Source organism: Panthera tigris, chromosome F3 (assembly GCF_018350195.1).
Source record: "Panthera tigris isolate Pti1 chromosome F3, P.tigris_Pti1_mat1.1, whole genome shotgun sequence".
NCBI classification, from domain to species: domain Eukaryota; kingdom Metazoa; phylum Chordata; class Mammalia; order Carnivora; family Felidae; genus Panthera; species Panthera tigris.
Genome location: NC_056678.1, coordinates 53,565,181 through 53,592,041, shown reverse-complemented (window position 1 = coordinate 53,592,041; position 26,861 = coordinate 53,565,181). Strand labels below are relative to the sequence as shown.

General features: G+C 41.1%; 1 protein-coding gene across 1 annotated transcript in view; it reads left to right on the top strand.

Annotated features, from left to right (window-relative positions):
• USH2A (usherin) overlaps positions 1–26,861 on the top strand; it is a 767,091-nt gene that overhangs the window by 718,598 nt on the left and 21,632 nt on the right. Inside the window, exons 65-68 of the mRNA XM_042976063.1 lie at positions 738–1,059; positions 21,449–21,655; positions 24,570–24,808; positions 25,594–25,802. Of these exons, the coding sequence (XP_042831997.1) occupies positions 738–1,059; positions 21,449–21,655; positions 24,570–24,808; positions 25,594–25,802 (977 nt within the window). The remainder of the gene's footprint in view (positions 1–737; positions 1,060–21,448; positions 21,656–24,569; positions 24,809–25,593; positions 25,803–26,861) is intronic.

Sequence of the window (26,861 nt, the reverse complement as noted above, 5' to 3'; positions counted from 1 at the left end):
TAGGCACTTAATACTAACAAAAGCCCCTCTTGTTGGAAAGGGAAAGTCCCAGCTATGTAAATAGAACTTTCTAGGCAGCAGCAGACCAACTACGAGGCAAAACATAATTGATTGGTTGAGTTTAACTGGATGGTGATAAGGTGTCTCCATGATTGATAATCTAGCGTGTAGCTGGGTTAACTTTGGCCCCAAAAGGTCTTTCTGTGGTGTAAGAGAGCCTGTTTTAAGATGTCAGGTATCAGGTGAGGGGATTTATTACCACGGAGACTTTAACTCCATGATGTTCCTTCATGACCTGGAAACATTCCTGGGGAATCATTCAGCCCCAGCTGCAGATGTAAAAGAAGCCCAAGGCTACTGAAAACTGGTTCATACCCCCCAAGATGCACATTCGTCATCACTGTGTTAAGTAACTCTGCAGCGTACCAGAATTTTTTTTATGTTGGAGAGAATCTTGAAAGTTCATTTATTCCTTACATTCCTGTTTAGGGAAGAATTGTGCCCACCCCTTTCCGGACAGATGAGAATCTGTTTTGGTTTGGAAAGCCAGGATGATTTAACATGTTCTAAAATTTTCATGGAAATAGAACTTTGTCGTTCTTTAAAAAGGCTAGCTGTAGATAAGAATAAACATGAACTTAGTTGTCTTTTTCTCTTCGAAAAACAGTCTTTTAAAGATCCTTTCCGTGAAAATCTATTTTGCCAATAATGGGCAGTTTCTGCCTTGTGTCCTGAAGGTATGAAGTACGAATTCAAGCCTGCACCATGCTGGGGTGTGCATCAAGTGACTGGACATCCACACAGACCCCTGAGGTCGCACCCCAGGTGCAGCCGCCTCCACATGTCGAGGTACGGATGGCACCAGGGGGGTTCCAGCCCCTGGTTTCCCTTTTATGGACAGGACCGCTTCAGCCAAATGGAAACGTTTTACATTATGAGTTGTACAGAAGACAAATAGCAACTCAGCCCGGAAAATCGAATCCAGTGCTAACCTATAACGGAAGCTCAACCTCGTTCACGGACTTTGAACTGTCGCCTTTCACAGAATATGAGTATCAGGTAAGAAATGTGTATTATCACCAATCCACACTGAGATTGTAGGCGCACTTCAGCACCTGCCTGTAAAAATCACTTGCAATATGAAAAGCCACTTAAAGAGACATGGGGCTTAAGGAATTTAATAAGGTCCTTTAAAAATTTGTAAGCAGTAAATGAGTGGGGAAAGACCATATTCATTTGCCTTCTTAATTTCCTTGGTTCTTGATCCATGTGATATGTGCTTGTTATTCCTATGTAAATTTCAGGTGAAGTATTTGCATTTCTTATTAATGAAGTAATTTCTACCATTAAGCTTCCCTCTGTCAGTATTGCCTTGGCAGGAAACACTCCTTGTTAAAATATCACTTTGAAAGTAACTCATTCATTGTACCAAGATCAAGCAAAACCCAGTGGCAAGTACCTTCACCCTCTGTGCTCAAGAAAGATGTGGAATGTTGAGGAATGTCTAGAGGAAAACAGCTAACCTGCTCATGGGGACGAATCAAGTTTTGTATGAGAGCAGCCGAAAAAATCGGACTTTGCATATCCCTAAAAAGTTGAGAATTGAGAAAAATATTCGGAAAGCGTTTTGAAATCTATAGAGGACTTCTGTTAGGTTTACTTTGTCGTGCTACCAGAGTGCTTTTGATTCCTCTTATGATAGCACCCCACTTCCCCGGGAGGATGATCCCCCCCCCCACCCCTTGCCCAGGTTTGGTGGGAGTATCATTCCCTGAATGTGTCAGGCTGTCTCCTAACCAAGTGATGGGCACCGAGGCCATGCTCAGCCCCTCAGATTCGTCTGGGGCTTGATCCTCAGCACGATGACTCACAATTTTAAAAGGCAGAGGTGAGAAGTCCTGATAAAATATCCCCAATCTCAATCCAAAAGCTTTTCTTTTTTATCCCTGCGATTTGCAGTCTCGATCATTCAACTGTTCTTTTAATTCCAGACTCTCCCAAGAAACTCCCTTTTGCTTAAGTCAGAATCATTTTCTCACTTGGAGTCCGAAGCTCGCTGGTTGATGCAAGCTGCAAGCACTCAGTGCCAGGCACAATGCCAAATGCAAGTTGTTAAAAGAGGAAACTGAGCCTTGAATGGCTTACCATACCCAGAAGTAATAAAATCACTAAGTCACTAGAAATATGTGGAGCAAATCAGTGAGGGTAGTAATTAGAGGTAATATTTTAGTGTGAGGAGAGTGTATTTTTGGCCAATAATGTATGAGATTAGTTACCCAATGAACTTAGTGAACATTGAAAATGTAAGTAGATTCTTGAATGCTTTGGAGACATACGTGGGTATATATCCCTAATCCCTTGTTTTCATTTCCAAATCTAAAACTCGCTTAAAAATGAGAGTTTTTTCCTAGGTTTGGCACAACTCATTTGGCAGCAAAACTCAGTCTGAACAAACTTGAGACTGTTTGCAGCATTTATCCCATCTAATGTGAATATTTATATGTTTGCTACAGAAATATTGTGTTTCATTACCAGATCATTCTGAGGATATTACAAAATATGCAATATATGTATTGTATTACCTTTCCAAAATCTGAAAAAAAACATATTTAAAAACACATCAGGCCCCAAGGGTTTAGGGTGAGGATTATGGTTTATATTATGAAGGAACAAAATACCTAGTGATACCACAGTTGGAAACAGCCAGAGTCTCTGTGGCTGGCCATCCTTTTGTTCTTTTCTCTATATCTTTACTAAAAAGTGTCAAGTTATCAAAGACTCTTTTATTCTCAATTCTCTAGTCTCCTTTATAAATAAAAGCACACCTTTATGACAGAGCTGAATGGAATCAGCATGAAATCTTCAGCCTCTAATTAGACGAAACTAAATATCCCATTGTGGGGCACCTGGGCAGTCGGTTAGGCATCTGACTCTTAATTTCAGCTCAGTCATGATCTCACAGTTCATGGGATCGAGCCCCATGTCAGGCTACAGGCTGACAGTGCAGAGCCTGCTTGGGATCCTCTCTCTCCCTTTCTCTCTGTCCCTCCTCTATTCATGCTCTCTCCTTCTCTCTCTCTTTCTCGCTCTCTCAAAATAAATAAACGTTAACCAAAACAAAAACAAAAACAAAAAACGACCCATAGATACTGAAAGTAAACCAGTGATTATAGCTTCTTTGGCATTATGTTGTGTCATCGGGTTCAATAACTGGCCTCGTGATCCATAGAAGTCTTATGCCAGTTTTTTTAAGGAATGGTAAACTCCATGCATGTATCTTAGCTCTCGTGAGTTTTCTTAACAGGACAGGACCTAAGGACAAGCAGGAGCCAAGGGACCCATAGTTCAGAGGAAAGTGGACTCAGACTATGCTGTTCCTTTTGTAACCCTTCCTGTCAGCTCTGTGTCATGTTCCTCCTCCTTACTCTTTCCACCCAAATGGGTGCATTTCATTGGTTTTTCATAACAAACTGGTCTCAAATTTTCATTTACTAGCTAATCCTACCTTGTTACAACATAAGGATAGAGAGCAGGAGGGTAAAATCTAGACTATCTGCCCCAAACTCAGTCCTCACAGGAAATATTTTGAAAAATATAGATTAAATGCTGGAATAAATGAACTAAAATATTGGATTTATTTAGCCTGTGTAACTGCTGAGTCTATATAGACCCTGAGTAATCTCACAGAAGCTATTTAGGATGTAATGTACTACAAGAATTGATTTCCCTTTTACAAAAGAACGTTTTGCCGTTGAGATGAATTTGCATTGCTCTCAAATTTGTCTGAGGGTTACTTCATCTGCAAGCTGCCTTTCAGAAAACACCTTCATTGCCCTAGAGACATCAGTTCACCCAACATCTGTCAATGATTTGACCCTTCTGCAGAGGATTGTATTTGTGAGGTGATTTGTATTGGTATGGTATAAAACCAAAGAACTGAGAAACTGCCCAGAGATAGAGACCTACTCATCAAAAGGGTGGTGATGATCTGTAATTGGGTAGGTAACCTTCCACTTGGTATACCAGGAGGGTGTCTGATGCCATTGCCCATCCTCCTATATGACCCTACACCATTGTACTCTTTTCTGTTTTGGTATCTGACAAAATTTATTATGTGGGAAAAACAAGACAGCACTGACTAGAGTAAATTCACCAATCAGTTGACCAGTGTTTGAGTTCTGGGAGAAAAGAGTATAGAATGGATGAGTTTTGATGGACAGAAGGGACAGAAACTATGTTCTTACTTAGAGAAAGGGGATTCCCTCACTCCAGGAAACTCTGAAGAGTGAGAACCAGCCAATGTCACTTACCTTACAACAATTCACATAACCAGCTTGATAACTGTTGCATTTGAAGGTGGGCAAAAGTCATGTGATATTACAGGCACTTTCTAAGTTTTCAGTGATACTTCAATATTGAACATCTTAAAGAAGTGGTTCCCAGTGTTTCTAGTACAAAAGGATCACCCAAGAAGCATGTTCAAAGTGCAGATTCTAAGGGGTTAGGGTGGGGATTTCCAGAATTTGTATTTTTAACAAGCAGCGTAGATGGCCCATAACTCTATTTTTTTTTTTTTGAGAGAGAGAGAGAAATACTACCCCAGAGGGTACAGCATTGTTGCTATGCTACTTAAGCCAGATCTTCAAGTGGTGATTTCCTAATTCAGTGGCTCTGAGCCCTGACTGCACATTAGAATCACCTGGGGAACTTTAACCACGTTCCCGATGCCCTGGCCCCATCCGTCTGTAGTTCTGATTCTGGGATGGGTCCAGGCATCAGTGCGTTTCAAAAGGTCCCCAGGTGATTCTAATGTGCAGCCAGGGCTGAGAATCATCGTCCTAAACCATCATAAACCGATTGCCTAAATAAGTGAAGCCAGCTCTCCACAAGTGCCGAATTTACGTGATGATAATTGATGACCAACCTATTTACCTCAGTCTATCATGGTCATCTTGGTCTATCCATGACTTTCCCAAACAAGAGTCCTACTGTTGTGGTATGAAGCCAGAAAGGGGGCAGAATATATTATCTGCAAAGTTCATGTTTCAATTGATCATATAATTTCTTTTAGTCTTGCTCATGGGTTTTGTTTGATGTTTGTTGTTTTACTTTGTTTTGTTTCTCATTTGGGAGACCTGGTCTTTGGTAGTAAGAGTTAGAACATTCAGCACCTTTAAAATGGCATTTTCCCAATGTGATTCATTTCGATACAGCTTCCAGAGATTCTGAAGGATCAGCTTTAATAAAAACTGTAAGATCTGAAATATGAATCATAGAAATTTGGAAGTGGTTTTTTCTATGTCACAAGATGGATGGGGTGTCTTTGCAGAACCACACAGCACAGAGTCTCTTTAGAGAACAAGCATTCTCACTGAATTTCAAATACAACTTAGTTTACCAAAACCTAATTCTCAAAACCTCTGTAAAATGTGTGATTCATACATAAATGAAATGCATCTTTGCTGAACAAAATTCTTCAATGCACAGACCTTTTCCTTGAATGGAGATTACAGGCTTCCTGTTCCACGGAATATTTACGAACGCAAAGTGATACTTTTCACGGGCAATGCTCGTTTCTGTCTTCAACTTTTTCAAATTAGGCTGTACTGACATATATGGTATAAACCTCCACATTCTCTGTGGGGAAGCTCTTAATTGTTCAGCAAGCAAATTAAGACGGTAGTCTCTGCACAGGCTTTGGAGAGGGACCCGTGTGTGAGTCTACTCCATAAGCAGCTTCAGTTTTGACCTGCGGGGAGTGAGCTGGGGCCAATGAGCAGCTCCCGGTAATTGTGCATTCATATTCATACTCTCGCTTAAGGCAATGACTCACCATGGATTTGCTAGGGCCTGCCATGGCTCCCCCTTTCACCGAATCATGCTGTCAGTGACTTAATTAGTTTTCCTGAAACTTCCCCACTTTGACAGCTTTTTGCAATAAGCACCTACACTCGCACGATCTCCGAGGCCTCCGGTGCCTCGTAACTGGGTGACTGAGAAGTGACAGGTCAGCCTCAGAGGAAACTCTATGACTCACTAAGTGTGGGTCTGATAGGGCCGGTGCTGAGGAAGGCCACACGGGATGGCAGGCTGCTGTTTTCTAACAGACCGACCCTGCCTCCAAAAAATTCTGTCCAAAAATTTATGCCGAAGAGGATGGAAGGGCTGAGAAGGAGACATACTAGGGGACTCTCACTGTTCCCACCAGAAACATCTGTCTGAAGACTGCAGGGGGGGCTAGCGAGGCCCTCTCTGTGCACCCCCACAAGGTGCGGGTGACAGCTGGAAGGGAGGACAGAAAGGACAGCAGCTTCTAGCCCTTCTCTATTTCTGGATCCTGGAGCAAATTAACCTTTCCCAGTGATTTTCCCCTGAGTTAAAATAATAATTATAATTTTTATTTTAGAGAGAGACAGAGTGAGCTCAAGCAGAGGAAAGGTGCAGAAGAGAGGTAGAGACAGAGACAGAGACAGAGAATCCCAAGCAGGCTCCATGCCCAGTAAAGAGCCCCACAGGGACCTCAATCCCATGACCCTGGGATCTTGACTTGAGCCAAAATCAAGAGTTGGGCGTTCATCTGACTGAACCACCCAGGCACCCCTCCCCTATGTTTAATAGTTCTCCCCAGTTCTAAATTCTAGCAGCCTAAGAGGTGGGAATTTATAACCATACACTTTAAAAACTCCAAATCAAATTTTATCTTCTTTTGATTTAATCTATAGTTAGTAAAACAGGACAGAATATATTCTGATCCTAAACAATTTCATTTTCTAATAGTGTTTAAGTTGTATCAAAGCAAGTGCTTTCATGAGACCAGCTTCAGACAATCAATAGTTGTATGGTTCTCTACCACCAAAATGGACATGTGGAAACACCGGTAGAGGTGAGGTGTTTCCTAATGAAACCCAATGTATTTCTTTACTAGTAAATGTATTTAATAAATTATAAATATATTATAAAATATAAATGTAAATAAATAACAATTTATTTCATTTACCGCATATAAGAGTCCCATTAGGTTCTTGAGAAAACTTACATCATCATTAATGTATCTTGATTATTTTACTACAAGTGATAGAAAGCCACCTTTAACTTAAACATAAAGATATTGTTTCTTTTCACCCATTTGGGAAAGGGACCAAAGAAATTCCTTGAAACCAAGAATAAGGTGCAAACACCAGACCTCCACAGGGGCCTGGGGTACAGAACTCAAAGCTGTCAGATTCATTCCTTCTCTTCTTCCTGCATCTCAAATTGTCTCCTTTTGGCCTCATCCAACACCAGACTCTCTCCGGGCATTGGAGAAAATCACCCCTGACACTGTCTGATTCAAACGTTCTTTATGCCTTGGTTTCTTTGTCCTTAAAATGTTGATTGGAGCAGCATTGAACTCATGAACTTGCTTTGGGATTGAACAAGTTGATAAATGGATGTGGTTAGCACAGTGTCTCATACATAGGAACTACTCACCCAATACAATTATGATAGCTATTAATATTATTGCCCTCCCACCTCAGAGTAGAAAGAGGACTTCTCTTTCTCAGTATGCATAAGTCAACCAAGAGCCAGACTTTCACTGACCCCCTAGTGCCATATGCCTTCCTGTGACCAAGAATGGAGGACTTTGATCTAATAGGCCTAGTCATAGGGCCCCTCTCCTACAGCCAGGGCTTTATGAATATGTGGGAAACACTCTCAGCCAGAAACGAGGGCTTTCCCAGCACACTGCACACACCCACCATGCTACTGTAAAATAGTTACAATTCCCAGGCTCTTCCCCATTAGAAGCTCATAGCCATTCTGTTTTCCAGATCAAGAAATTGAGTGAAATAACACAGCTTGGACAAGATACTTAATTTCCCATAGTCTCACTTTAAAAAAACAAAATGGGTGTGTTAGAAGAACTAAGAGATCTTATATACCTAACGGGATGACTGCTGCATCTCCCCACTCTATCCTCAGCCCCTACTATTTAAAAGTACAAGATACTTTCTTCTGAGACAGAAAAGAGCCAGGTTAAAAAACAAAACAAAACAAAACAAAAAAAACCTCTTATGTCTCTATCAGTGAGTCATTAATGAATTGCTAGAATAAAAAATCTCCAACCAAGAGCACAATTGGCTCTGAAGGTGTGATGCCCCTTCAGTGAAGTGGTCCAATCTTCTTTGTCCTTGCCACTTCTCTTCTCAGGACAAGAATACCTTACCCACATACCCGTGACTAAGATTCCGTCCAACTTTAAGTCTGAGTCTACACTTCTGTGACTAGCTATGCGATTCAGATGGCTCGTTTTCTGTTGCTATCACCTTTATCCTATCGTGTTCCTAAGCATTTTCCATACCACTTTTAGAGAAAACTTATTGAGCATGTTTTCTGTTTGGTTTTGGACTTGCATTTAATTAGGTATTAATCTCGCTAACGTATTTCTGACCAGCATGGAGGCTTTTGTTTGGTTAGTCTTTCCCACAAGAACTAAGCTGCTTCCACCCCCAGCTCCCACAGCTCAAGGTATTAAATGATTTATTGATATTGTCTGTCTCAAACAGTGAATTCGTTCTAAAACTTTAGCGCTGAAGTGCTGTAGCTCAGACTGAAGGCCATCAGGACACTTCCATGAATAAAAGTCTGAATTCTGCCACGAGACCAGGGACCGTGTCATTTTTTGCCATCCGGCTTTTGGTTCCAGCTGGAGATCATTTCTACCTACGTGTGTGTGAGCACACTCAGGAGCATGCTCTAGTTCACATGTGTGCATGTCTTTTTGTTCTTTTTCTCTCTCATGGCATCCCTTAGGACTCTATTCTTAAGCTCGATTGTTGGCAATCTTTACATTGCCTTTGAGACAAGTTATTCATCTGAGGGTGTGTTGGTTCTCACCCTCATGCTGATGCAATTCAGATGTATATTTCACTTAAGCCAATATTGATCCTCGTATCTTTGTGTTGGAAGCTTGTTTGCTGGACATGAAATGTTCAATGCGACCAAATTTTCTCCTGCTGAAGGCAGAAAATGTGTAATTTCAACCACCCCATGGCTCTTCACTGACAGTTCCTGTTCAGTGTGAAAATCAAGGCTCCCCACATTCATCTGAAGTGTAGGTTCCATAAAAATATCCAGGAAAGAAAAATACCCATTACTTTATCCTGTTACTTGAATACATAATAATGTATTATTAAGCACCTGCCATGTTCAAAATGGATGTCTAGTTGCTAGGACTGGGGCAGGAGGGTAGAAACCATGAACTCTCTTCCTCAGGAGCTTATCATTTAGTTGATAAGACAAACACACCCATGAATAATGTATCCATAAAAATATAGGGATGGGGCGCCTGGGTGGCTCAGTCAGTTAAGAGTCTGACTCTTGATTTTGGCTCAGGTCGTAATCTCTCGATTCTTGAGATTGAGCTCCACATCAGGCTCTGCACGGACAGCACAGAGCCTGCTTGGAGTTCTCTCTCTCCCTCTCTCTCTGCCCTCCCTCACACTCTCTTTTTCTCTCTCAAAATAAATGAATAAACATTTAAAAATGTATATACAGCTGGTAATATAAGCTATGAAGAGAGATATTTGAAAGATCTGAGTGGTGGTGCAGCAGAAAGAGGGAGAAACCGAGAATGCCTTATCTTCAGGACAGCACAATTTCCACACCAAAGTCTCATGGCCCCTCCGATCCCACTCACTGGCCAGACAGGCTTGAGGAGCACAGGTGGTACTTGACTGAAATCATTCCATGCGGACATGAGGAGGCACTATTCCTCTATTTCTTCAGTCTCTCAAAAAATTATTTCCAATCTCTCCATGCTCATTATGATCAAATGCCAATCTCAGCCCACCCGTTGTTATTGGTGCCTGTGTCAGATTTGGAAATGTTTTCCCCGGTGTCAGGATCTCAGCAGGAAACAGATGGCATACTCAAAGGGGCCTTTGAAGAGAATTAAATGAAAAGGCTATTTATGGAGGTGTAGGCAGGATTAAGAGAATCAACAAGGGATGTTAAAGTACCCAGGGACTAGCAAAAGCCAGAAGCTATTACCTTCTAGGCCTAAGGGGAAGAAGCTGTTCCCGGAACCCAGCAAATGCTATAGCCAGTGAGGCGGGGCTGCCCCCGTAGAAACTGAGATCATAGAGAAAGAGTGCAGGCTTGCCAAACCGGGATGCCAAAGACAGGGATCAGGAGAAATTAAAAAACTGAACTCTCTCCTTCCTTTGGTCAAATCCGACTGGAAAGAAGCCAGAGGGAGGAGAAGATCCCTAAGGCAGTCTGCAGAGTCACTCCCCAGTGCACAGAGCAGGGCAGACAATGGATCTGGAGGCAATTTAGCATATCCCCCATTCTTCAGATTGGTGCTGCCTCTCACTCAATATGTGACGAAGAATCCTTTCCACGCTAGAGGATCACCTGGCAAGCTTTGGCTCGCCACTCCATGATTATTGATAAAACACTAAGTAAATCTGAAGGCTTAAGGAGGATTGCACTTAAGTACTTGGACTGATGGTATATTTCCATTAAATTCTAAATAAATGTCTTGGTCTATATGAAGCAATCAAATCTACAGGTAGAAACCAAGACGTTAAGACGCTTCAGTAAATCACATGCTTTCAATTGAAATCTTTAAGACGATGGTTGAGACTCTCTCTTGTGAATTGATTTATCTGCTGATGGATCTGATCATTACTAAGATGCCTAAAAGCATCTTGGACACTGTGCAGTTCTCTCCTTGATGCCTATGGCATGTTTGTAATGGGAACCGGAGATAAAATTCTTTTCTCTGAAGAATCCAGTGAATTGCTCCATTGTTTCCTTTTGCTTAGATTCGGGGATGCTTTTAAGAAATTTTAAGTGATAATAACGCAAAGTAGAGAACGCTATCCAATAAGCAAATTTTTATCTCGGAACAATATTTCTCAAAAGCCAGGCTTTAATTTGCTCTAACCCACAACATTTTAGAAAAGAGAAGTACCTGGAAAAAGACACACAGATGCAGCCTGAGCTCATAATGCCAGAAAGTGTTTTCAGATCTATGGTTGCTCCACCCCAGCTAAATGGAACCCAGAAGTGAGTTACAGGATTGCTACTTAGTCCCACTTTCTCTTCCAAGTCATTGAGTCCCTCTCTCCTAAATTTTCACACAAAGAATATAAGAACCATTAATATTTTTAGTGCTTGCTATGTGCTATGTTAAGAACTTTACATGTATTAACTCATAACAACCATTTGAAATAAAGGCTATTACTAATAAGAACATTTAGAAATCTGATGCATTGTGTGATTAGTTACCACGCCCCAAGGTATAGTAGGTAAGTCGAAGAACTTGAATTTGAACTTGAGATTCAGGTTCCAAAGACTGTGTCCCTAAACTCACCCCATTGTTGCTCCAAACTGCATTTGTAAACAGCTCTGGGTCTTTCAAAATCTTGATATTTATAAATGTACTTACCACCAACCCATTCCTTGGAACCCTATAAAAACATTCTTGCACATCAATCTCAGTAGTCCTGTGAGATAGATATTGCTCATGCTTCGGTATAATCAGGAGTCTGAAGGACCGTGCAAGTTACCTAGAAACATGACAGGGTCAGAACTCAGACCCGAGTCCGGTAATTGTTCTGCTGATCCACAGCTTCTTCAAGTCACCCCCATCAGGGGCATGAACTCATGACCTTGCAAAGATAAACTGACTCAGATTGTAATCTGGGCTGCAGGATTCACTGGCTCTGTAGTCTCAGCAAGGAATTTAAAACCTCTAAACCTGGAGAGCCTGGGTGGCTCAGTCTGTTAAGTGTATGACTTTGGTTCAGGTCATGATCTTCTGGTTTGTGAGTCTGAGCCCCACATCGGGCTCTGTGCTGACAGCTCGGAGCCTGGAGCCTGCTTCAAGTTCTGTGTCTCCCTCTCTCTGTGTCCCTCCCATGCCCCTATTCACTCTCTCTCTCTCAGAAATAAAGAAACACTAAAAGTTTTTTTTAAATAAATAAAACCTAAGCCTTTGTTTCCTTACCCATAAAATTGGGTGAAAGGACCTACCTTAGTAGGTGGCTATAAACTTTGAGCAAGTTAATTTAAAGGCCAGGGCATTGTCACTCACACGTAAAATTAAAATTTAACAGACAAATTCATAAAAAGTAATCAATACTCAGTTATTGCTATAAAATGTAAATCAGATAAAGTCAGATCCCTGCTGGGAATGCTCCCTTGGCTTCGCATAGAACGCAAAGTCCTCCTGGGTTCAATGGGTGCTTTTATTTATCCACTTTCCGCATCTCATTGCTCTCTGGCTCTTACTCACTAAGCCTGGCCACACCAACCTTCTAGAGAATCCAGCCTCAGGGACTTTGCACTTGCTCTTCTTTTGCCCAGAGTGTTTTCCCTTCCTTCCCATGGTGACCTCCTTCTTGCCATTAGCATCCCAGCTTGATTATCTTCTCCCGAGAGCCCCTCCTGGTGCTATTCTCCGCTATATTGTTATAGCTTATATAATTTATTCTATAGGTTGTTTCCTTTCTAGCACATAATACCTGTTCCTTTTGTGTTGTGTACTTGCTTCCTTTCCCCACCAAGATGTCGACTCCAACCGTGTTCACATTGTATCCCTAACTCCTAGAACAGTGTTTGGCACGTAGAATGGCTCAGACAATATCTGTTGGATTAATGGATGATTAAATTATCTCACCCAGTTAACTAGACTGTTATTACCAAAAACGTGATTCCCAATTGGTGATTGTGATCTTAGCTTACTGTAGCAACTATTGTGCAGAACGTATACGTTTCCAATGTTATATCAGTAGGGCATGGTTATTATTTTAGTTAACGTACTGGAATTTCACCTTTACACACATTTGGAGCAGGATGGAAAGTATGTGAATATCATTTGCCTCTAACATGCGATAGTGTTAAGACGTGATAAGTGGCAGCCGTGATGGACACTACGACGTTTGTGGTAATTCCCACCATCTCACTTTGCGGCTGCTCTCCACAGAAACGGCCAGTCTCCGAAACTGCGGGGCTCTGCAACAGTTCCAGAGCAGGGAAGATGTGCCCAGGTCTTCCTTCCATGGCCTTATGTAGCAAAAGGTCAGGAGCTTGAGCTTTTACGGCACATACGTATCTCGGAAACCCGGCCTAACCACTTCCAAGTTGCAGAAACTTTTCTGTGCCTCCTTTTCCTCATGCAAAACAGTGATAATAATAATACTCACTCGATAGGATTGTTGGGAGGATGAAATAAAGCAGCATATATAATACAATTCTAAAAGTGCAAATGCTCAATGAACCCATTAATTACTTTTATGTGTCCTCCGTGAGAGCTGGACAGAACTGGGTTCCTATCTTCTCTCAGGGAGAACAGATAGAAGCAATAAAAAGTAGTGTGTGATAAATTCCAAATTCTCCTTCTTATTACTAAAATCAAACTGAGGCTAATTTTAGGATTTCCCACTATCACTGAAGCCAGTTTTCCATCCCTCGTGTTCATATTTATTGGGTGGCTCCAAAGAACAAGGCAGTATGCTAAGCGGCAGCGACAGAAAGCACCCCTTTCTAGCAAGGAAAATGTCTTATAATTTCTTTAGTAGCTTCACATCTCTGAATTTCAAAAGTAGCAGTGGAAAGGAAGACAATGTCTTGTGGTACCCTTGCTCCCCTGGGTCCCAGAATTCAATTAAAATCATGTTCCATCTTGCCTGATCCAAAGTGTTTTAGATGAAAGGATCCTGGAATGCAGAGACAATATCTGTAAAAGGATAACTCTAATGTAGCCGGTAAAGTCTCATGCAAACAGAGATGCTGAAAAAGTCCATTTGATGATGAAAGAAAATCAGATAGATAGAGAGTTAAATAGATAGCTACACGGAGCTTTCCAGCAAGCTGTTCCTTTATGACTATAGCCTGCAGGACTGCTTGTGAAATAAAATAATCGTGTAATCATGTAATTTCAGATTTATTGCCTTCTTTTTTTCACCACGAGTCTCTCTAACCACAGTTCTGGCAAAGCCCATTTTGGCACATTGCTATTCAAACATATTCAAAACCCACAACAGGCTACCCTTTAAAAAGGCATTAGTGTAAGTGCCCTGGGAAAATAGACTCCAAGGTTGTAGATGAATTGATATGATTTCCTTGATTGTATCTTTTTATTTATGAGGCATAATTTATGAGCAGTAGAGAACAAACTGCAATGAGTGATGACTCACTACAGCCAAAGTCATAAATCAGAAGCAGTGAAGGAAGTGGTGGTTTTGATCGAATCTATTGAATTAGCCGTTGGTTTAGCCAATACAGGTGTTGGAAAGACCTTTTTAATATCTATTTGTCTCCCTCATGGGAATGTGATCACAATCTCATTACATGCCCCTAGGAAACAAATAATTTAATTGTTTGTCTGTTAACATGCAACCTATTTACTCAACTTATTAATTACTGGCATGGCCATTCATGTCAGGTTTTTGTTTTATTTCTGATATGAATTGTCACAAAGATATATCCATACTCTCTAGTTTTATAAAGAATGATGTTGCTTCTCTAGTGCTGTTCAATAGGAATATATCATCACTAGTGTTGAAATGCTTTTGTCTTATCAAAAATGGTCATTAGTCCACAAGAAGCATGTTACAGGATATCACAGAAGTTGCAGAGAACTCAAAAATCCCTCCATAGCTGAATCCTTTGAGAGTAGCAGTTATAATACATCTCTAGCAATACAACTAAACAGCCTGGAAAAAGAGCAGAATCTCAAATTGCTCTAAGGGCTAGGACGGTCACTGTCACTTACATGAAGAGTCAACAGATTAGAAGTTCTTTGTGAAAGATCACTGGCTGAATATGGTTATCTCTGCCTTCCATTTTTGTATGGAAGTTGATAGTGAATACAAGAACGAATCGACATCGAGTGGGTGCTAACAGTATCGTCAATATCACTAAGCTGTTCTCTTGGCTTTCACACTTGTAGCATGCTGGTCTCTTAGCCAAAAGAATCATAAAATACTTTTACAACTAAGGAGAGTCCTTATGATATGATAAAGGAAAAACACATCAGGAAATCCCTGGAGATTGACACTAAGAATTTCTCTTTGCATAAAGACTATACTTGGAGGAGCGACTGGGGGGCTCAGTCGGTTGAGCATCCGTCTTTGGTGCAGGTTATGATCTCACGGTCCGTGGGTGCAAGCCCTGTGTCATGCTCACTGATGTCAGCGCAGACCCACTTCCGATCCTCTGTCCCTCTCTCTCTCTCTGCCTCCCCCCTCGTGCTCTTTCTCTCAGAAATAACATTAAAGAAAAAGACTAGGAAAACATCAGTCCTAAAGAATGTTACTTCAGAAAGCTATGAACCATTGGGTAAGACAAAGCACTAAGATGAAAACGACTTTACGGTTAAGTATAGAAATAAGGCTGAAGAATAACTAGCACTATAATGTAAGCACCCAACAGCTACCACTCCGGGGAAATTTCAGATCTATCTTGCCTTTCCCCTGTCCTCTGCAGAGTCATGGCCCCTTCTCTGTCTCTTTTACAAAAATTATTACAAACGCTTCTGTTCACAGATTCTTCCCTCCCTTCTGGAATCAAACTAAAGGAATAATGTGTTGAGAGGAATTGGGAGCATTTAGAATAATATTCATCTGGGCTGCAAGGGAAAAATAGATCCAACAAGCTCCAGAAATATCGGGGTTTCGAGAAATGTACACCTGGATTGAAAACTAGGTAGCAAATGTTCCTTCTCGAAAGCTAATGAACTCTGGTTCTGTTTGAAACCATGACCGCTGTAATAAACTCTGTAATGATGATTGCAGCTGTAACATATTCAAACAGATACATGCTTCATGCTTTTTTGAATGGCTGAAGGTAATGACAACAGAAATGCAAAGTACAATTCTAAACTGACTTCGATGAATACAAGTTTAAGAATGCATGTGGTGCCGGGGTGCCTGGGTGGCTCAGCCAGTTAAGCGTCTGACTTTGGCTCAGGTCATGATCTTGTGGTTCATGAGTTCGAGCCCTGCATCAGGCTCTGTGCTGACAGCTCAGAGACTGAAGCCCGCTTCAGGTTCTGTGTCTCCCTCTCTCTCTGCCCCTCCCCTGCTCATGCTCTGTCTCACTCTCTCGCAAAAATAAATCAACAACAACAACAAAAGAATGTACATAGCATCTACATGTATATTCCTGGTTCTATAAAGAATAGCCATCTGTGTTTCTCAAACAAGACTGGGCACAAGAATCACATTGGAAATGTGTCGAAAAGGCAGGTTCCAAGGTCCTTTCACCACAAACACTAATATAGGGGCTCCAAAATGATTTTGATGATCACGGCCCAGGAACACACTTTGACAAAGACTTCTCTGATGGAAGATTTCTAGGAGGCAGTTTTAAATAGAGAAGAAATGATTAAACCCATCGTTTCCACAGCAGTGGGATCCTGGCAGTATGGTGGCACTTTAGGTAACTGAAATTTTTTAAGGCAAAATACAGTCATTAGTACTGGTTGAGGGAAGTAAATAAAAGAACAGTTTCATTTATTTAATGAATACTAACATAAAGTGGTAATAGTAACTAGTTAGGTTTTTTAAATTAGATTGAAAATGGAAATATAAACAGAAATATCTACTACTTTTGCAGTCAATGATAGAATTTGTGGTTAAATGGTTTTATTTTGTTTTTATTCAAATAGTTAATTTACATTGTAACTCTTGTCATGGTCACAACCAAAACCTTAGAGAAGAGAACACCCCAATTTAGCCAGTCCAAACTTGCTCTCATTTTTCACAGCTATTCATTGGGAGGTTCCTAACTCTTACAGTTGAGTGTGTGTGTGTGCGTGTGTGTGCGTGCAAGTGCTCACTAAACACAAATAACCAATTGTTTTAGTGAAAACTTTAATAATCTTTTTTTAGCTTATTTTTTATTGATATTGAGAGAGATAGAACAAGTGGAGATGGGGCAGAGGTGGAGGGAGACGGAATACTAAGTAGGCTCCATGCTGTCAGTACAGAGCCCGTTGTGGGGCTCGAACTCAGGAACCATGAGATCATGACCTGAGCCGAAATCAAGTCAGAACTTTAACCGACTGAACCACCTAGGCGCCCCTCATCTTTTTTTATTTATAAAATAATAAATATGTTCAGCTGGATACTGTAGGGATAAAGATATTCTGAATAAATAAAAAATGAAGAGTATCCTTACTTTTTTTTTTAAGTTTATTTATTTATTTTGAGAGAGACAGAGAGCATGAGCGGGAAGGGGCAGAGAGAGAGGGAGAGAGAGAATCCCAAGCGGGCTCCATGTTGTCGGTGCGGAGCACGTTGTGGCGCTCGAACTCATGAATTGTGAGATCATGACCTGAGTCAGCTGCTTAACCAACGGAGCCACTCAGGCGCCCCAAGACTATCCTTACTTTTTGTCACTTGGCCTGGTAATTCAAAAGCCTTACTTGCTCTCATCCCATAAATATGTCCCTTCTTTTCTATGAGCAGCCCACACAGTAAAAGCCCACGTTTCTGTACCCTATGATCGTGTCAGGAAATCTTGGGACACAAACCAGATGGAGTGGCTTGTCAGGTAAAAAGTAGGTAACTAGGTGGTAATGGGTGAATGGATGGATGGATGGATGGATGGATGGATGGATTAGGTAAATGATAGGTAGATATGATAGACAGAGATAGATATGTCAGGCAATTCCATGGTCACAAGCTATTTTATTTCTTGATTTTTATATGGGTTCATTAAAATCAAAAGATCAGAGCATATTGCTCAAAATTTCCCATGCAAGATCTCTGCTTCTTTTTTCACACCATATAAAGATGAACCCAAATCCTGGGGTCCTGTTTTGTCAGTAGAAATCAGAAGCATATCTGTTACTATTTTTATTCTGAACCCTGAACTATTACACTTCAGTTCCTTTGTTTCCTGCTTCACTGGGCATTGGCAGAAAGCCACAGCAATTTTTGGCTAAAAGACTTTTTACTTCAACAGACAGAGAGGATACCACGGACAGTTTCCTCTTTACTCTTCTTCTGGTGGTTTTGTATCACAGAAACACTGCCTCGTGGTACAAATTTTGTGAAATCCATAATTCTTCATTATTTCAGTCAGCTTTCTCTTCGTCGTAACTGCTTTCATTTTCAGAGTAGCTCATGTAAATAGGCTGATCCTGCTTTGCATAAACACGTTGATTTATATGAATGCTATTTTGATCTCAAATTGATTGAATACTAAAAAGAAAGACTAAGAAAAAGAGCACTATATTATGAAGGTCTCCTGTCAAAGACAAAAGACACTAAGTCCTACACACATTCCCAGTTAGTGATGGAGAATTTTGAATTGCCTTCTTTTCAGACCAGAATATTTCCATAGAAATACACAGAAACACCATAATACTGAGGCTCAAGCGTTTTAAAAATGCCAGAGATTAAATCACATTTTGGAAATAGGACTCTACCTGACAAAAACTCACCTAACACAGGAAGGTACGAGGTTTAGTTTTTATCTGACGACACTAGCATTAAAAAGCCTTCATAGTATTTATAATGCTGCATCTACATCAAAAATGAAAGCAAAGTGAATGTTCATAATCCGAGGCCAGACCCCGTGCTGAGCACTTATGATACTTATATCATTTTTTTCAACATCCTCATACCTGCCCTGTTGCTGGTCTCCTATTGGTGCTCAGTAATTAATTGGCAACTTGCTGAATTTTTATTTTATTACACTACTTTTATTTTCCTCCTTGTTTCCTTTCCCATCCATTGTGGCCTGTATCAAAATTCTATATGCCCTTTACTTAATTAAGCAAGGAGACCATTAGTCTATGGTGGCTCTAATGCTTTGAAGGTCTGTGTAAACAAACTGAAATCTAAGCCGGTGAATGCTTCAAGATTACAAAATCAAAACACAGAGAACAATGGCTATAGCTAATTAAATACTCTCCTCTCTTTGCTTCTGCACATTCCCTGTGTTGGCCAACTGCTCCTAACCACTTCCAGTTTGGCAGTGCCCCCATTAGAATTGTTTTTTGCTCAAATAAACTCTTAAAATTTTTAACATGCCTCAGTTTATCTCTTAACACCTTAACTCACCAACACGAGCCGTACTCTTGGCAAAGAACTTGATACCAATATCTACACCTTGTTTTGCACCCCTTTCCCAAGAATACTTTCTTTTCAAACTTTGTCACTCCTTGTGTAGTAAGAAATGTTCTCGCCTATCTCCTGGACAGGCATTTGCATTAAAGAGGTTGGTCTGGAGCTGACTGAGGAGTGGAGGACTCTCTCATCTGCTCTCAGATGTGACCTCTTCATCAATAACCTCTATACCTACTCTCCCTCTGCTAAGTCTGACCTGAGCCACTTCAGAGGGGACTACAAGAGCAGCTGCTGTTGGAGTCTGGTTCCCATGAAGTGGTTCTCCCATTGCTAACACGGCGTGCTGCTCCCTACCTCCCTGTGCCTGTGAAAACAAACCTCCATCCCCTAAGACAACCTGGGCCCGTCTATCCATCCTTACAAGCTAACGTTACCTCACCCAGGACTGCACATATTTGTCTATGGACGAGCCATTTGATTTTCATGACCCTGAGTGTCATACTTATGCATATGGACGACATGCAGAATCAAAACACGGTTTATTGGAAAGAGCAATAAAAGAGTTTATTGGAGAGGCCTCTGAGTGGCTCAGTCGGTTAAGCATTCTACTCTTGGATTCGGCTCAGGTCATGATCTCAGTTTCGTGAGTCTGAGGCCCACATCTGGCTCTGTGCTGACAGTACAGGGACCACTTGGGATACTCTGTTTCCCTCTCTCTCTGCCCCTCCCCCAATCACACGGTCTCTGTCTCTCTCAAAATAAATACATAAACATTCAAAAAAAAAAAGTTTATTGGAGAGCAGAATTCTTGTCTCAGCTCTTGTAACTTCTCTCACCTAGATAAGAGAGTGACATTTTCAGAGGCTTAATTTTCTCACCAGTAAAGGGGGCTAATAACACATTCTCCAGCCACCCTACAAAGTTGTATTATGAGGACGAAGTCAGATCACACATTAAAGTGCTTTGTAAAGTGTAGGGTTTATACAAATGTGAGTGATTATTATACAGTGAGAGAATGTGTCTAACAAGAGCAGATTCTGCTATGTAAGGAGGTTAGTTGTCTCTTAAAATATGGGACACTTGTTGGGATGAACACTGGGTGTTATATGTAAGTGATGAATCACTAAATTCTGCCCCTGAAACCAGTTTTACCATATATGTTAACTAACTACAATTTAAATAAAAATTTGAAATAAAAAAATAACAATTAAAAAACATAAAAATAAAAATGGGGCTTCTGGCAATCCTCTCAGCAAGGGGCTGCAGATTTGCATTTGACAGCAAATCGGAGAGCAGTTCAACATCAGAAATTTTACTTTTCCAAAGGAAACCACCAAAACCAAAACAAAAGTATGGACACATCAGTAAGATTTGGCCTAACTGCTAAAAATCTCTCCCGTATTTATTCTCTTGAAGCATCTCTTGATGCAAAAATAAAAGAAACAAAAACGGTTTGTTTCTAAGCATCTCCTATTTCAAATGTTCTGCATGCTTTTTTAACACTGCATACCTGGAACGTGTCTACTATAGAATCAAACAAGTTTTTTTTTAGACTTTAAAAGCTCAGAACAAATATATTAGATAGATGCATGGATAGATAGATGATAGATAGGTGACAGATAGATAGATAGATAGATGATAGATATAATAGATAATCTATCTATTGTAGGAGACACTGAATGAGAAAGAAATTTCCTGAAGTTAGATTTGCACAACGTGAAAGCTTACTAAGGAATACTCTTACTCCTAAACACGCAGATAGTCTTCTTGTATTGCCATTTAGATCTATCATTCTGATTGATCACTGTGTAGTTGGCTGTTATTGGGCCTAATTTAACCCTATACACTCACACATCCATCTACTCTGTCTATTGTACCTGACATTCTACAAATTACTTACTCATGCAAATGACGACCTAAGGCAACCTTTTAGGATATTCGTGTTTAATTATACAAATGGTTCTTGATAAATAAGATTATACATCCTTCCATATGTTTATTCCCTCCTTGATGAAAGGAAAATTTAATTTTCATGCAGATTTGGTGGGGACGGTGTTTAAGAATTGCTGAGTTTTACGTAGTCTGCAGATCCATTCAGGTTGCAGGAGCTGACACCCCATATACAGAAATGAGCGGCTTCTCATTAGGCTTAAACCAGCCTGCTGCATTCTGAAATGAGGGCTCCTAATCGGCCCCCTTTGTGTTCAAATGGTCAAAGGCAAAAAAGAGGAAGGAGCTGATCTCCTCTGTGATTACAAAGGTGCAAGATCAAAGTTTATCACATTCTGTCGTGTTTGGTTGCTTTTGGTTGCCAACTTTTGTTTCAGCCTGAGGCTACTTTGCTTTTGAGTGATCTTACTGATTTCTCTTTGGAGGTCTGGGCAGTGAATTCAGCAGGAAAAGCCCCCAGTAGCTGGACTTGGTGTAGAACCGGGCCTGCCCCCCCAGAAGGTCTTGGCGCCCCCAGGTTCCATACAATCTCTGCCACCCAAGCAGTGGTCAACATCAGTGCCCCTGGGAAGCCCAACGGAATCGTCAGTCTCTACAGATTGTTCTCCAACACCAGCGGGGCAGAGACTGTGGTGAGTAGCAGAGCACTCAGAACAAAATTCCAGGGCTGGTTGATTCTTTACGAATAAACTATGGTGCCCTTGCCTTTTCATCTCCTTGATCCTTCTTTCTTACCCATCTGTTCTCAATTGCCCATGATGAACTTAGCACAAAGATCTGTCTGAGAAAAAGTGTTAGGAAACATACAGAAAATATGTAAATATTCAGGGAGTGAAGTGCTAAAAGTATTAAAGACTCCACAAATATAAGAAACCCAAGACTTTAGGGGCACCTGGGTGGCTCAGTCAGTTATGCGTCTGACTTCGGCTCAGGTCATGATTTCATGTTCGTGGGTTTGAGTCCCACGTCGGGCTCTGTGCTGACAGCTCAGAGCCTGGAGCCTGCCTTAGATTCTGTGTCTCCCTGTCTCTCTGCCCGTCCCCCGCTTGTGCTCTCTCTCCCTCTCTCAAAAAATAAACATTAAAAAAAAATTTTTTTAAAAGAAGCCCAAGACTTTAGCAACAATTAATTTAATCAGAAAACAATATCAAGTCGTGGCATATGGTAATGGGTCGAAAATCGGCTGTTATTGGTGGTGTAAATGTTAATATGAGAAAGAAAAAGTAGAGCAAAGACTATCCTCGGAATCCCCATTTTGGCACAAGCAAATGTCTGATAATACACTGAAAGCTCACACTTTCTTTTGGTGACTTCGAGAAAGTTCCAGCGCTTTGGGAGAGAGAACAGCTTGGCCAGCACAACTCTTGCTCCGCTGTTTTTTTCTTGGCACGTTTGGTGCACATCGGGGAAACACAGCGGACAATGGGGAGAAATCATCTCTCCCACTGTGTTTTAGCAAAGCCACTGGCTGAAGGGACCCTAATAACTAATTAGACCAGTTCCTCCATTATTTATACAAAGACACCAAGAGCCAGTAAGGTGAAGCCCCTTCTCTGCTGCCCAGTGCATACCACTCTTGCGTTTTTCGTGAATAAGTATAGATTATGACACTTTGTTCATAAAAAAAACCCTCATGGACAAGTTGTGCAGATCCCACTATGATATTATAAATTATTTAGACCAATGTAGGGAACAATTTGGGTAAGTGTGGAGAAATCCTCTGAATCCAGAGTGCCAGGTATTAAAACACAATTTCAGAAAATAACTTGCAAGGAAAGAGGTCTTGTATTGAATGTTAAAGAAGTATTAGCATATTTTCTACAGGGCCTCGTATTCAATAAATATAGATGATGTAAATACAATCAACCCTTGATTATCCACAGTTATAAAATGATAATATTAATAAACTAAAATAATTTATATTTGGAGTGCATTGTATGCATTTTTTAAATAGCAGATAACTCTTCCTAATTATATGTTGCTATGTCACTGGAAATTCGTTTTCCAGTTTCTGAACTCTTTTGTTCCAGAGTTCTTAATGAAACCACAATGAGGTAAAATACGTGCTCCAAAGAAACCAAAAAGTTCATGATGCAACAAAGGTGGTTGAGGGAAAGGCTTTGATATGTCATATAAACCAACATGCTCCCAGGAAGAGATAGACTTTCAAGCTCTTAAACACCCACTCGAACATGGATCTGAGGGAATTTTGGCCCCCCAATTACATGCACGGAACAATAGCAGAATATGGACCTTAGTGAATACTCTCCAGAAATATAATTCAAATACAGATTTTGGTATTGGAAAGGCATTGTTCTGAAGGCCACAGAATTTGATTAATATTTTGTGTGTTTTCTGTTAGTGGGAATGTGAGGTGGTACAGCCACCCTGGAAAACAGTATGGAAGTTACTCAAAAAGTTAAAAATAGAACTATCCTACGGTCCAGCAATTGCACTACTAGGTATTTACCCAAAGGATACAAAAATACTCATTCAAAGAGATATACGCACCCTGATGTTTATAGCAGCATTATCAACAATAGCTAAATTATGGAAAAAGCCCAAATGTCCATCAACTGATGAATGGATAAAGATGTGGTTTATATTTACAATGGAATATTACTTGGTCATAAAAAGGAATGAAGTCTTGCCATAGGCAGTAGATGGAGCCAGAGAGTATTATGCTGAGCAAAATAAGTCAGTTAGAGAAAGACAAATACCGTATGATTTCACTTAATGTAGAATTTGAGAAACAAAGCAAATGATCATGGGGGGAAGAAGGAGAGAGGCAAACCAAGAAACAGACTCTTTTTTTTTTTTAATGTTTATTCATTTTTGAGACAGAGAGAGACAGAGCATGAATGGGGGGAAGGTCAGAGAGAGAGGGAGACACAGAATCTGAAACAGGCTCCAGGCTCCAAGCTGTCCGCACAGAGCCCCATGCGGGGCTTGAACCCACGAACTGTGAGATCATGACCTGAGCCGAAGTCGGACGCTCAACCGACTGAGCCACCCAGGTGCCCCGAAACAGACTCTTAACAATAGAAAACAAACTGATGGTTACCAGAGAGGAGGTGGGTGGGGGGATGGGTTAAATAGGTGATGGGGATTAAGGAGGGTGCTTGTGGTGAGCACCAGGTAATATATGGAAGTGTTGAATCACTAAATTATACACCTGAAACTAATATTACACTATATGTGAACTTACTGGAATTTTCATAAAAACTTAAGAAAATACATGTTGTGTGTTCTGTGCCATATTCTAACATCTTTCTATGGTGCTAAATAATATTGTGCCTCGTGATCTCTATCCTGTTACCTCAAACTTCTAACTATTACACCATTACATTTTTCGCATGTTTAAGATATGCCTCTCCAACTGGATTGGCAATTCCTTGAGGGTAAATACTACGCGAGATGCCATAGCGTGCCTCCCAGGTGACCCGGCGTGGCACTCCCTTCATAGGAGGTGGGATACACGATAAACATTTGTCCGTTGTCTGTGCTCTGCGACGCTGCCTCACCTCGTATCCTTTCTTCCTACAGCTGTCGGAAGGCATGGCCACCCAGCAGACTCTTCACGGCCTGCAGCCCTTCACTACGTACTCCATCGGGGTGGAGGCCTGCACTTGCTTCAACTGTTGCAGCAAAGGGCCAACGGCAGAGCTGAGAACTCATCCTGCTCCACCCTCAGGACTGTCCTCTCCCCAGATCCAGACACTGTCCTCACGGACAGCTGCCTTCCAGTGGAGTCCTCCTCTGTTCCCCAATGGTGTCATTCAAAGGTAGTGGGCCAGACAGAAGGATGAATAAGCCAACATAAGACACGCATACAGACGTGCAGCTACCCAGCCCTGCCCAAGGAAGGCGTGCTTATTGAACAAATACCTAGAGCGAAATAGACAAATAAATTGACTTATGTTCCCTGAAAAGTGTTTAAATCATAAAATCAGCTAACGACAGAAAGGTGAACAACCACATTGTCTTTAAATAAGAAAGACTAGGCAATGTGTTTGCGTTCATTGAAAGAGTACGCTCTTCAGGGTTCCCTGGAATTATTCATTCTATGGGCCTCGGCTGGAACATAAGAAACTTCTGTGGTAAATCAGAATTTGCCTGATCTAATTTAAAATGCCGTAAGGAACCACCGCTTGAAAAAACAAAGGAGGGATTTTACTCAAAATAATCTGGAACAAAAGATACTGTTTGTTCGGTATTTATTTGCTTGTTTGTTTGTTTGAAAAAAAGATATTCCTTCTTTTCAGCAGAGGAGAACGCTTTTATCGCTCTTCCCTGAAAAGAGACAAATCTCTTATCTCTACCAACAAGGATTGCTAGTTGCTGGCTGGACAGCAACACGTGTACACATGTGACTTTTCTTATCACTTCTCCGGTTACATCCGCCGCTCATTTCCAACGGCATTAAGTAAAGTGTGTCTGAGCGCAGTTTCCCACAAACGGAAATCGGAAAGAGCTTGTGAGTTCCGCGAAAACCAAACGTCTCCTCACAAGATACACCCCGTTTGAGACGAAAGTTAAACTAATCTGATTGCCTGCTCTCTCGTTCTAGCTATGAGCTTCAGCTCTACGTGGCTTGTCCCCCGGATTCAGCCACTGCGTGCACTCCCAGCCAAACAGAGACGAAGTTCGTGGGGCCAGGGCAGACAGCCAGCCTTGAGGGCCTCCAGCCTTACACCACCTACAAGCTGAGGGTGGTGGCCCACAATGAGGTGGGCAGCACGGCTTCCGAATGGATGAGCTTTGTCACCCAAAGAGAATGTGAGTAGAAGTGGCTGTGCCCCCATCAGCCAGAGAGGGAGGTAGGAGCCCTGCCACGAAAAGTAGGGCAGCTGGCCTTTGGAAAGGGTTGGGTGAGTGTTCAGGTGCCCGAATCACTGAGACGTCGATGAAGATGACTATTGGGGGGGAACAAATGCCCTTTGGGTTTAATAACATAAAGATTAAGTACAAATTTAGGAAGAGTTTTCATGTAGTGGTGGGGTGAAAACCAATTTAGAGGAAGTCAAACAAGGATGAACATAGACAAACTCTGGAAATTTGGGATGATATTTATTTGTTTGTCTGTTTTTTAGTTTGCCACTCCTTTTCTTTTCAAGTTACATGGCATAATCCAGAAGGCATTTCCGGAAAGCATTGAGATACGGACGGCACCATCAAGAAAAGCAGAAGGGCAATTCACTAGTTAATTGGGGCCTCCTTACATTTCTGTAAAATAATTCCTTTTCGGAATTTATAAGGCGTATATGTCTACTGTTTAAAAATGACAAAAATGAAAACAAGGTGCCTGGCTGGCTCAGTCTGAAGAGCAGGCGACTTCTGATCTCAGGGGTCATGAGTTTGAGCCCCATGTTAGGTGTAGAGATTCCCTAAATAAATAAACATTTAAAAAATGAAAAAATACCAAAAGTATTGAGAATAAAATAAGTACTTATAGTTAGAGCCTGCTGCATCGTTTGCAGGGCTCAGTGGAAAGAAAAGGTATGGTGCCCCTTGTTCAAAAGTCGGTAAAAAGTACCAATCTTCGAATGTCTGGTTTTCTTCAAATTAAATTTTGATACATGGAATTTACTACATCAAGAATGTAAATATTTTAAGTCTTTGGATACTTACTGCAAATTGGATTTCCAGCCACACTGTGTCAAATTATAATCTCATCTTCAGTATATGGCATTGGCATTTTTTAAAGTAAGAGTTATATATTCACGAAAGGCCAATGCCTCCTACAAAGAACTTAATGTGTCTAAACAACAACACGGGAGATGTGAGCAACAGGTCACTCTTAGAGAGAACTTGCTTGTTCATGGCGTTGTTGAGGGA